General features: G+C 64.0%; 2 protein-coding genes across 13 annotated transcripts; one reads left to right on the forward strand and one right to left on the reverse strand.

Annotated features, from left to right (window-relative positions):
- Positions 1 to 566: 566 nt before the first annotated feature.
- Positions 567 to 6,469, reverse strand: HSD11B1L (hydroxysteroid 11-beta dehydrogenase 1 like). 12 transcript variants are annotated; one of them, XM_058537917.1, is made up of 8 exons: positions 5,833 to 6,037; positions 4,148 to 4,264; positions 3,934 to 4,064; positions 3,180 to 3,291; positions 2,700 to 2,791; positions 1,725 to 1,818; positions 1,426 to 1,591; positions 1,058 to 1,343 (listed from the first exon to the last, which is right to left on the reverse strand). In XM_058537917.1, the coding sequence occupies exons 1-8, from the start codon at positions 5,954 to 5,956 to the stop codon at positions 1,145 to 1,147; spliced, it is 1,035 nt and encodes a 344-aa protein (XP_058393900.1). In that variant the 5' UTR covers positions 5,957 to 6,037; the 3' UTR covers positions 1,058 to 1,144. The 12 variants fall into 12 exon arrangements, with proteins under 12 accessions (XP_058393906.1, XP_058393899.1, XP_058393903.1 ...); XM_058537923.1 differs by lacking the exons at positions 2,700 to 2,791; positions 5,833 to 6,037 and adding an exon at positions 6,351 to 6,469 and having other exon boundaries at positions 567 to 1,343; positions 4,148 to 4,233; XM_058537916.1 differs by lacking the exon at positions 2,700 to 2,791 and having other exon boundaries at positions 567 to 1,343; positions 5,833 to 6,020.
- A 72-nt stretch (positions 6,470 to 6,541) lies between these two features.
- On the forward strand, positions 6,542 to 8,354 carry MICOS13 (mitochondrial contact site and cristae organizing system subunit 13). The gene is made up of 4 exons (XM_058537932.1): positions 6,542 to 6,669; positions 7,348 to 7,525; positions 7,720 to 7,771; positions 8,122 to 8,354. Exons 1-4 carry the CDS (start codon positions 6,641 to 6,643, stop codon positions 8,217 to 8,219), a joined length of 357 nt encoding a protein of 118 aa, XP_058393915.1. The 5' UTR covers positions 6,542 to 6,640; the 3' UTR covers positions 8,220 to 8,354.
- Positions 8,355 to 9,228: the final 874 nt, after the last annotated feature.

The following is a 9,228-nucleotide window of genomic DNA, read 5'->3' on the forward strand; positions in this document are numbered from 1 at the left end:
CCTTGGACAGCCAAGAGCTGCTAGCATTTTCTAACATTGTATTCATTCTACAGATTTTATCTTTACAGTTATTTTTTTCTTTATGCAAGCAGCGCTGGCTTACCATTTCAGGGAAAGTGTCAATTTTCAATTCATTGATGTAAATATCAGTGATGGGCGGATACAGCCCACAGTTGGCCTTAAAGAGCGAGAGGCCCGTGTCAGAATCCCAGCTTCTGCCACTGACTTCCCCTCTCTCTAAGTGTCGTTCCCTCATCTGTAAACTGGGGACAATGAGAGCGCCGACTTCCAGTCGTGACGATGCCACAGATCGCAAATGTCGAGTGCGCAGTGCCTGCTGCTCGTTATCATTATTGGTGCACAAAGCATGGACTTCGTGCTGGAAATAAAGCCTTTGGCCCACAATCAGTCCCCTTCCTTCCGCCCCAGACTTCCTGGCTGAGGTCCAGCTCGCTCTCAGCCTCCCTTTCTCCACCTGTGAAATGGGGTTGAGTTCTGGTCCCGGTACCCACAGCCCTCTTCGCCCACCTGCCACCAGCAAAAGGAAGGAGCACACAATCTGAACAGCGGATACGCAAGGGAAGAAGGGTTTTTATTATGACACGGGAGGCTGGGTCCAGCCCAGAAGGCGTTCTTTCCCTCCTTCCCCTCCTCAGACCCCACCAGCAGGTGGACACCTTCCTTCCTCTCTAGGGGGCAGGGTTGAGGGATGCTCCGAGATTGAGGGAGTGCAAAGAACAAATCAGGGATGCGGTGGGTCCAGGTGGGAGATGGAAAGGGTTCCAAGGGTGGCTCGGCAGTGGTGTGACCTGTTTGATGTGGCCAGGGCCCTGGGGCAAGTCACATCACACCCGCCCCAGCCTCAGTTTCCTCATCTGTAAAGTGGAAGCAGCAACCACCTCATCGACAGCCGAGAAGATGGAGGTAATGCCTTCCAAGGCCCTGACAGGCGCCTGGCACACGGTGGGCGCTCACACACCCAGAGTTGTGACTGTTTCCAGGCGCTGGAAGTTTCTCTCGGTTTTCCTTCTCTGTCTGGAGGACTGTCTTGGGCCGTGGCCACCCTCTCGGAGGTGTCTCGATCTCCGGGCTGGGTGGATAGAGGGTCTCTCTCCGGGAGGATGAAGGGGCAGCCCCCAGGAGCTCAGGCAGCAGCGGGGGCGGCGGTGACGTTGAGCTCCTGGCGGATGAACCAGGCCCTGGGGCGCGGCAGCCACCCCCGGAGCAGGCAGAGCAGGCGGAAACGCCAGGGGTAGAAGACGCCCGAGGCGCGCGTGGCGCCGCCGCGGATCACCGCCAGGGCCGCCTTGGGCCCCGGGGCCGCCCTGGCCCTCGTGACGCCCCTGGGGACGGGAGGGCGCGGTGGGGACTGCGGCTGGGGCTGGCCGGCCCCCCACAGCCCCCGGCTCCCGCCCCAGGCCTCACCTGACTCCCTCCGCGGCCTCGGCGCGGTCCCGGAGGCCCAGGACGCACATGGTGATGGCCACGTTCACGTCCTGCACGTCCAGCTCCCGCCGCAGGGAGCCGAAGAAGCCGTCCAGCGCGAACTTGGCGGCCGAATAGGGGCTGGAGAAGGACGTGGGCACGCGGCCTGGGGGCGCGGGAGGACGGTGGCTGAGCGGCCACACGCCGCTCCCCCTCCTCCAGGAAGCCTTCCTACCCCCTCCTGGCTCACCAGCGCCAAGCCCCGTGGCCTCCCCACTCCCCGCCCCGCGTGCACGCACCGAGCAGCGAGGACACCACCACCAGGGAGCCCCTGCTGTCGGTCAGGCTGGGCAGCGCCAGCGAAGTCAGCTGCACGTAGCTCAGGAAGTTCACCTGCAGGTGGCGACTGCGAGTCACCGACGGAGGAGGAACCCAAGCCGGAAAGGGGCGGGGGCGGGGCCTGGAGCCTGGGGGCGGAGCCTGGGCGGGGGGCGGGTCCCGAGGACTGGGGCGGAGTCACAGATGGAAGAGCTGGATCTCTGGCGCTGGGCGGAGACAAGGCCGAGAAGGCGGGGCCTAGAACCGGAAGGGGCAGGGCCTGGGCCTGGGAGGGGCAGGACCCAAGGTAGGGATGGCAAGAGGGTGGAGTCTGGGACAGGAGGGCTGGAGTGCCGGCCCAGGGGGCGGAGCCTAGAACCCGGAGGGGTGGGGCCTGGGATGGGGGATGGAGCGCAGGCTCGTGAGGGCGGAGCCTGGGCCCAGAGGGGGTGGAGCCGGGTTAGGGGTGGGGCCTGGGGATAGACGGGATGGAGTGCAGGCTCAGGAGGGCAGAACCCGGGCCCAGAGGAGCGGAGCCTAGAACCAGGGGGCGAGGCCTGGGGATAGACGGATAGACGGGACGGAGTGCAGGCTCGGGAGGGCGGAGCCTGGGCCAGGAGGGGGCGGAGCCGGGTTAGGGGTGGGGCCTGGGGATAGACGGGATGGAGTGCAGGCTCAGGAGGGCGGAACCCAGGCCCAGAGCAGGGGAGCCTAGAACCAGGGGGCGGGGCCTGGGACTAGGTGGGGTGGAGCCTGGCCCGTGAGGGCGGGGCCAGGGCCCAGAGGGGGCGGAGCCATGGGTGCAGTGGGGCGGGGCCTGGAGAGGGAGCCTGGCCTGGAAGGGTGGAGCCATGGCAGAGGGGGCGGGGCCGTGGCACGGAGGGGCGGGGCCTGGGGACAGGCGGGATGGAGCCAGGCCGAGGGGGCGGAGCCATGGCCGCGGAGGGGCGGAGCACCTGCAAGAGCCAGCGTGTGGCTTGGGCGCTCCGGGCCCGCGTGCCGGCCGGGGCGGAGCCGAGGTGGTTCAGCACGAGGTAGTCCAGCCCGCCTGGCCGGGAGAGGTCCGTCAGCCCGGAGCTACTCCTTGAGGCTCCGCCCCTGGGACGCATGAGACTCCGCCCCAGCCCCGCCCCCTTGGACTAGCAAAGCTCTGGCCAGAGCATTGACCCAATGAGCTCCACCCTAGGTAGCGCCCCACTTAAGATCAAAGAGACCCCGCCCTACTCCCCACATCCTGCCAGACTTTGGTCCCTGATCCAATGAGGCCTGGTCCAGAGTTCCGACCCCTGGATGCTATAAGGCTCCACCCTTAGCCACGCCCAGGGCCCCATAAATCTCCACCCTCAGAAGTCTGTTACTACCACACCCCCACCCCAATTCGGGTCCTGCCCCTAAGGCCTAGGCCAACGTCCCACACTCCAGGCCCCGCCCCTCACCCAGCTTGTCCAGCGCAAACTGCACCACGCGCCCGGGCACCTCGGGGGAGGCCATGTCCGCAGCGATGTAGAAAACCTTGGGAGCGCCCAGCTTCCGGCAGTTCCCTACCACCTGGAGGGCCAGAGCTGCCCGTGGGCCCCTCCACCCCAGCGGGCCCCCCTCCACCTGCCGGGCCCATTGGGGCCCCAGCCTGAAGCCCCCTCCCCTACTCTGGGCCTCGGGGTTCATTCGCCATCATTCCGAAAGCTTTACCACTGGGGTCGCAAACTGGCAGCCTCAGGGCCAGAATAGGGGGTATTTTACTTGCTTAATCACCAACATTTAAAACTCAGAAGATTTCAAGTAAATCTCAGATTTCTGGCCTCTCTTGAAATTTTGGAAGGTTCGTCCCCAAGAGCTGTACATTTCCTTGGGGCATCAACGGGCTATTGCTAAGAAATGTCCACCATCCCTCTTTTGAGGCTGAGAACCCTGGCTATTGGCACAGGCCCTGGACACTATTAATACTGCCATTTATTGAGGAACATTCCCTCCTTCATACTCACTGTTTTATTGCATCAACCCAACATCGCAACCCATGAAAAGGCACTTTTATTGTCTCTGTTTGTAAACGAGGAAACTAAGGCTCAGAGAGGTTAAGCGACTTGCCCCAGGTCACACAGGAAGCCTGGATCCTTGTCGGGATTCAAACTTAGGCCTTGTTTTCCTCCCCACTCCCACTCCCACCATTAAACTCGAAATGGGGAGTCTCACCTTCTGCAGGAGGGCCTCGGTGTGGGCAGTGAGCACGAGGTGGGAGCCCAGGCGTGCGTAGTGGTAGGCCAGCTCCTCGCCGACGCCTGCGCTGGCTCCAGTCAGCAGCACACGGGCCCCCTGGAGGCTGGCTGGCAGTGAGCACAGGTGCTCAGCCTACAGGGTGGACAGGCCAGCCGGCCCAAGTCCTCCGTCCGCCACCCCAGGCGCTCACCTGGGTTGAAGTTGTCATCCCAATAATAGGCGAAGAAGAGGGCTCCCAGCCCGGTGAGGAGCAGTACCTTCATGGCCCCGCCTGGTCTGCAGCGGGAGAGAGGGTGGCCGCACAGGTCTGGCCCACAGGCACACCCGTTTCCCCAATTTCGATGAAGATGCTCCTGGCCCTGCCCCCTTCTCCATCTCCACTGCCACCACCTGGTCCAAGTCACCATAGAGCTCACCTGAACCGCTGTACCAATCCCCTTCCCTCTTGAGGGCTTTCTCCCTCCACGCAGCAACCCAATCACATCTTGCCTTCTTCCACTGAAAATCCTTCCGACAGAAGCCACACTCCTCGATGGCCAAAGAGGCCCCGCAGAGACCAGCCCTTCTTGCTGACTCTGCTTTCTGCCACACCAGCCTCTTAGCTGTTCCTCAGAACCAGCCAGTCACCATCTGCCTCAGGGCCTTTGCACTGGCTGTTCCCTCTGCCAGGAATGCTCTTCCCAAATATAACCCAACGGCTTGCTCTCTCACTTCTTTCAAGTCTCGCAGCAAAAATTACCTCCTCCGAGGGCGCTTCCTTGCCTTCCTTTTCTAAAGCACCTCCCTTCTGGGTTCCTCTCTCTCCCTGACCTCTAGAACTTTCATCTCCTTCTCAGCAACAAAATCATCTTGATGATTGTTACGTGATCACTGTCTCTCTCTCCCCCCAGAGTGTCAGCCCCACGAGGGCAGGAAGGAAATGAAAACCTGTTTTGTTTACTGTTGGGTCTTCAGCTCCCAAAACTGTGCTAGGCACACAGTTGGTGCTCAATAGATACTAGATTGACACAGAGGGATATGAGGAATGTGGGGGGGGGGGCCCAGAAAGACGACTGTCTGGAGACACCCAGAAGGAATTGGACACTCGGGGCTAGGTTAGGGACAGAGGAGCCCATGTCATCAGGGTTAAGACAAGACTTCAGCTGTGGTGGCCGATTTACTTGCTCAGGGAGAGGGCAAAAGAGAAATAGGCCAGGTACCGAAAGTTCGGGGGGTCATGGAACTCCCCTGAAAAGGGCACAAGCCGATCACATCTTGGGGTTTGTATCCTCTGAAGTAGGTGGGACAGAGGATGCACTGCAAAGTTCCACCTGCCTCCTGCGTCCCTCCCACCCGATCCTCGCCATGCAGCCAGGGGATCTTTGTCAAAAAAAATCCGGCAAGTCCCTTCCTGCTCCAGACCCTCCCAGCGCTCGCCACTGCCCCCAATGGAGACCAAGCGCTTCACCCCAGCCCACGGGCCCAGGGGTCTGGTCCCCGCCCACCTGTCCATCCTCATCTTCCCCCACTCTTGTCTATGAGCTCTCAGAAAAGTGAACTCCTCGCCCTTCCCCAGTCACGCCAGCCGTCCCTTCACCAGGGAACAAGCTCCCATCTCTCCCACTTCCAGGGGAAGTCCGTGAAGCCCCTCAGGTCAACCCTCCTCCCACCCCCGGCCCTGACACAGCAGCTCCGCAGGGGTCGGATGGGTGGATGGGTGGGTGGATGGGTGCGTGGGTGGGTGGACGGACGGACGGACGGACGGAGCAGCCAGGCTGCGATGGGGGAGGAATGGGGGGAAACAGATCCTCGCAGAACCCACCGGCTCCCTAACTTGGCCGGGCTTCAGTTTCCCCTCTGGACAAACGGGGTATGAAACCCCAACCGCGCACTCACCCACTCCAGCCTCAGTTTCTCCCGCGGTCCAGCGGGGGTGGGGTCCCGGCGCGGCAGCCAAGCGCGAGCCCCTCGGGCCTCCGCGGCGGCGTCTGGCCTGGCCCCCGACCGCGCCCCCTCCCATAAGGCCGGAATCACGTGATTCCCAGCCCACCTTCGAGGGTGGGAGGGACCAGACAGCAGGGACTCCGCGCTCGGGCGTTGCCGGGCAACAGCCTCCCGCCGGGCTCTCCCCTACCAAGCAGCGGCTCTGGCCCCGCCCCCTGGAGGGAAGCCCCACCCACCGAACGCGATCATATGACTTAGGCCCCGCCCCTCTCGCACAATTCCGCTCCCGCGTTGCCGTGACAACCGGCTTGGAGGCACACTCTTCCTGAGCCCGGGCTCTTCAGTCCCCCGCGCGGGCGCGGGTGGACCTCCCCGGCTCCGACATCTTCTTGGGTCACCCTCAGGCCCCACTCCAGACATCCGACTCCTCTTTCCCCTCACACCCCCAGGGCAGCGCCGCGCCGGACTACCTTTCCCAGGAGCGTCGGGGGCTAGGGGAGACGTCGGGTGCCTCACGGGGCGGTGCGGACTACATTTCCCAGACAGCTTTGCGGCGGCCGGGCCCTGACCATTACGCTTCCCGGAGTCCTTTCGCGGTGGGGCCGCAACCCTCTCTGGCGTCTTGGAGCCGGGACGAGACTCCGACTCCCAGAGGGCTTTGCGGTTGACAAGGGCGACTACGCCTCCCAGAGGCCTCTGCGGCGCCGCGACCGGAAGTGGCGGGCGAGTCCGGTGTCCTTGCGCGCGGAGGGGAGCGAACATGGTGTCCCGAGCGTGGTCGCTGATGAGGTGCGTGGGGTCGCCGGGCAGTCTCCGAGCCCCCGAGAAAGTCCCCTCCCGCGGGCACCCCCCTCCAGTTTGCTCCCGACCTGCTCTTCGATTTCCGTAATGTCAGGTCTCCATGGCCCAGACGGGGAAACTGAGGTTCAGGCGGGGAGAGGCTTCCCGAGGTCGCTTCGCAGCGAGCCCTTGCCCCCCCCGACTCTCTGTATCCAGACCCGTCTGAGCCTCAGTTGCCTGCTCTGCAAAATGGGGGTGCGCACGCATTTATTGGGAGGTTCGTGCGCGCCCAGAGCGCCTGTGACATATAGGAAGCGACCAGGGACGCTTAGAAACCACTCCCGCAGGTTGCTCGGGGCCGTGCCTCCCGGGGCTGGAAGGCAGAAGGTCAGGGGTCTTAAGTCTTCACTGTCCTCTGCGGGATCATGAGTGACCCCCTGGCCCTCTCCGGGCCTCAGTTTACCCGTTAAATGGGGTGAGTAGCCCTGTTTTGCACACTGTAAGTTGAGTGCTGTGCGTATCAGGCTCGCCTCTGGGCCCCGAGGGTGCCCTGTGCTTCCCCTCTTAGCTGCCTGGCTTCAGGTATGTCACTCTGGGCCCCCAGGGGCTCCGACTCACCCCCACCCCACCCGTGGCGCTGGACCCCCCCCCCGACGGTGGCTAGCAGTGTCCCCTCCCTGCCCGCAGGTTCCTCATCAAGGGCAGCGTGGCCGGGGTTGCAGTCTACCTGGTGTACGACCAGGACCTGCTGGGGCCCAGCGACAAGACACAGGCGGCCCTGCACAAGGCGGAGGAGGTGGTCCCCCCGGCCATGTACCAGTTCAGCCAGTACGTGTGCGAGCAGACGGGCCTGAAGATGCCCCAGGTAGCCTGCGATCCGAGTGAGGCTAAGGCTTGGCGGGGGGGTGGCTGTCATCTCTGGGGTGGCCTTCGGTCCCTGGTCCCTCCAGCCCTGCGTGGCGTCCTCTGAATGGGGGCCTGTGCTGCTCTGCCTGCCTCTGCGGGGGGGCCGGGGTTTCCTGTCCTCTGTCACCAGCCCCTTCTCCCCTCTCTTCCCAGCTCCCAGCCCCCCCAAAGTTTAACTTTCACCTCCGCGAGTCCTGGAATTCAGGTAGGCCTGGGGAGCTCCTCTGCTTGGGGGGGTGGCCTCGGCTACCCCAGTCTAGCACCCCCACCCCGGCTTCCTGGCCGTGCCTCTCCATTCTCCCCTTCCTGTTTTGCGCGCGTCTCCCACGGATGTGAAGGCGGGAAAGGGCTGGAGGTTTCAGGGCCGTGGGAGCAAGATGGAGCCACATGGGACTGGAGCTCGCGGCGTGACCTCAGACAAGGCGAGGCCCTGCCCCTCCTCTGCCTCAGTTTCCCCGTGTGGAATGGACGGAGCTGCAGGGGGCGCCTCTAAGAGCCTCGCGGAGTGGACTGACCCCCCCTGACTGAAGGCGTGGGCCCCCTTCCCTCCCACAGGCATCATGACAGTGATGTCGGCTCTGTCGGTGGCCCCCTCCAAGGCCTGCGAGTACTCCAAGGAGGGCTGGCAGTACCTGAAGGAGCGCGCCAAGTAGCCTGTCAGAGGGGGCCTCCCGCCCCTGTCGGGCACAGGGGCACGGGCGCCACCGACCTGGAGACTCCAGACTGGGACCTCACTCCGAGGGCAGCTCCCGGCCGTGCCGGCCCAATAAAGGACTTCGGAAGTGTTCCTTGACCTGTGTGCTCGCCCCCGGGGCGGAGGGTGGCCCGGTGGGCGCCCAGAGCACAGGGGCTGGGCTTCTGGCTCCTGGGGGCTCCTCAGGCCTGACATTGACCGCAGGCGTGGTTCACCCCTGATGTGGGGAGTGGGAGCAGACAGTTGGCCCCCGTGCTCCGTAGACAGTGCTCAGGACCCTGGGGAGGGGTGAGGAACCCAGCCTGGGTTGGGGGTCTCGGTTCGTGGAGGTCTGAGCCCAGGGTGGGGCAGTCTGGGAGCGGGGGATTCATGGTTCCTTCGCCGTCTACACGGCGAGGAGCCCCTGCGGGCAGTGATTCTCCATCCTGCTCAGCTCACTGATCTGCCCGTGTCTACTCTAGTCTAGTCCCCCCTCGCCTGGTCTCCACATTTGTTACACCCTCTCCCCACCCCCTGGGGATTCCTGGGGAACACAGGCCGGTGGTCATGGCCGTGCAGGGGATCTCCCCAGCCCACGAGATGTCCCCTGCTCCCCTGGGAAGCCTTCCCTGCCCCCTGCCCCACACTGGGTCACTGCCTGGGGACCTGAATGTGACTCCCCCACCGGGCTGGAGCTCTAGGAGGGCGGGCCCCCGAGATGCTCCCTGAGGCCCCGGGCACCCAGCCACAGGGCGTCCCCCGGTGGAACCTGTGCCCCAGACAGACGGGGTAGGAGGGGGGCGCCAGAGGCTGGCCCGGGATGCTGCCCCCAGTGCAGGGAGCAGGCCCAGGTCACGGGGCCCTGAGCTGGCCCTCGATCCTCCGTTCCTAAGAGTTCTGAGGTTTGTGTTGCTCTGCTTAGGGGGCAGAGCTCACCCGGGCCTGTGAGCCAGCAGGGGACGGTGGGTGTTACACATGAGGGAAGCAGA

The sequence above is a fragment of the Diceros bicornis genome, unplaced genomic scaffold (genome assembly GCF_020826845.1).
Source record: "Diceros bicornis minor isolate mBicDic1 unplaced genomic scaffold, mDicBic1.mat.cur scaffold_73_ctg1, whole genome shotgun sequence".
Taxonomy (NCBI): Eukaryota; Metazoa; Chordata; class Mammalia; order Perissodactyla; family Rhinocerotidae; genus Diceros; species Diceros bicornis.

What these genes read in the sequence shown, in the direction of transcription:
- MICOS13 (XM_058537932.1), top strand. Translation starts at nt 6,641, where the DNA reads ATGGTGTCCCGAGCGTGGTCGCTGATGAG. An exon ending in CGGGCCTGAAGATGCCCCAG is followed by an intron (nt 7,526 to 7,719) that starts GTAGCCTGCGAT and finishes CTCTCTTCCCAG; the next exon opens with CTCCCAGCCCCCCCAAAGTT. An exon ending in CCGCGAGTCCTGGAATTCAG is followed by an intron (nt 7,772 to 8,121) that starts GTAGGCCTGGGG and finishes TCCCTCCCACAG; the next exon opens with GCATCATGACAGTGATGTCG.
- HSD11B1L (XM_058537916.1), bottom strand. Translation starts at nt 5,956, where the DNA reads ATGGGAGGGGGCGCGGTCGGGGGCCAGGCCAGACGCCGCCGCGGAGGC. An exon ending in CCGAGGCCCTCCTGCAGAAG is followed by an intron (nt 3,292 to 3,933) that starts GTGAGACTCCCC and finishes CTGGCCCTCCAG; the next exon opens with GTGGTAGGGAACTGCCGGAA. An exon ending in GGTGGTGTCCTCGCTGCTCG is followed by an intron (nt 1,592 to 1,724) that starts GTGCGTGCACGC and finishes CCGCGCCCCCAG; the next exon opens with GCCGCGTGCCCACGTCCTTC.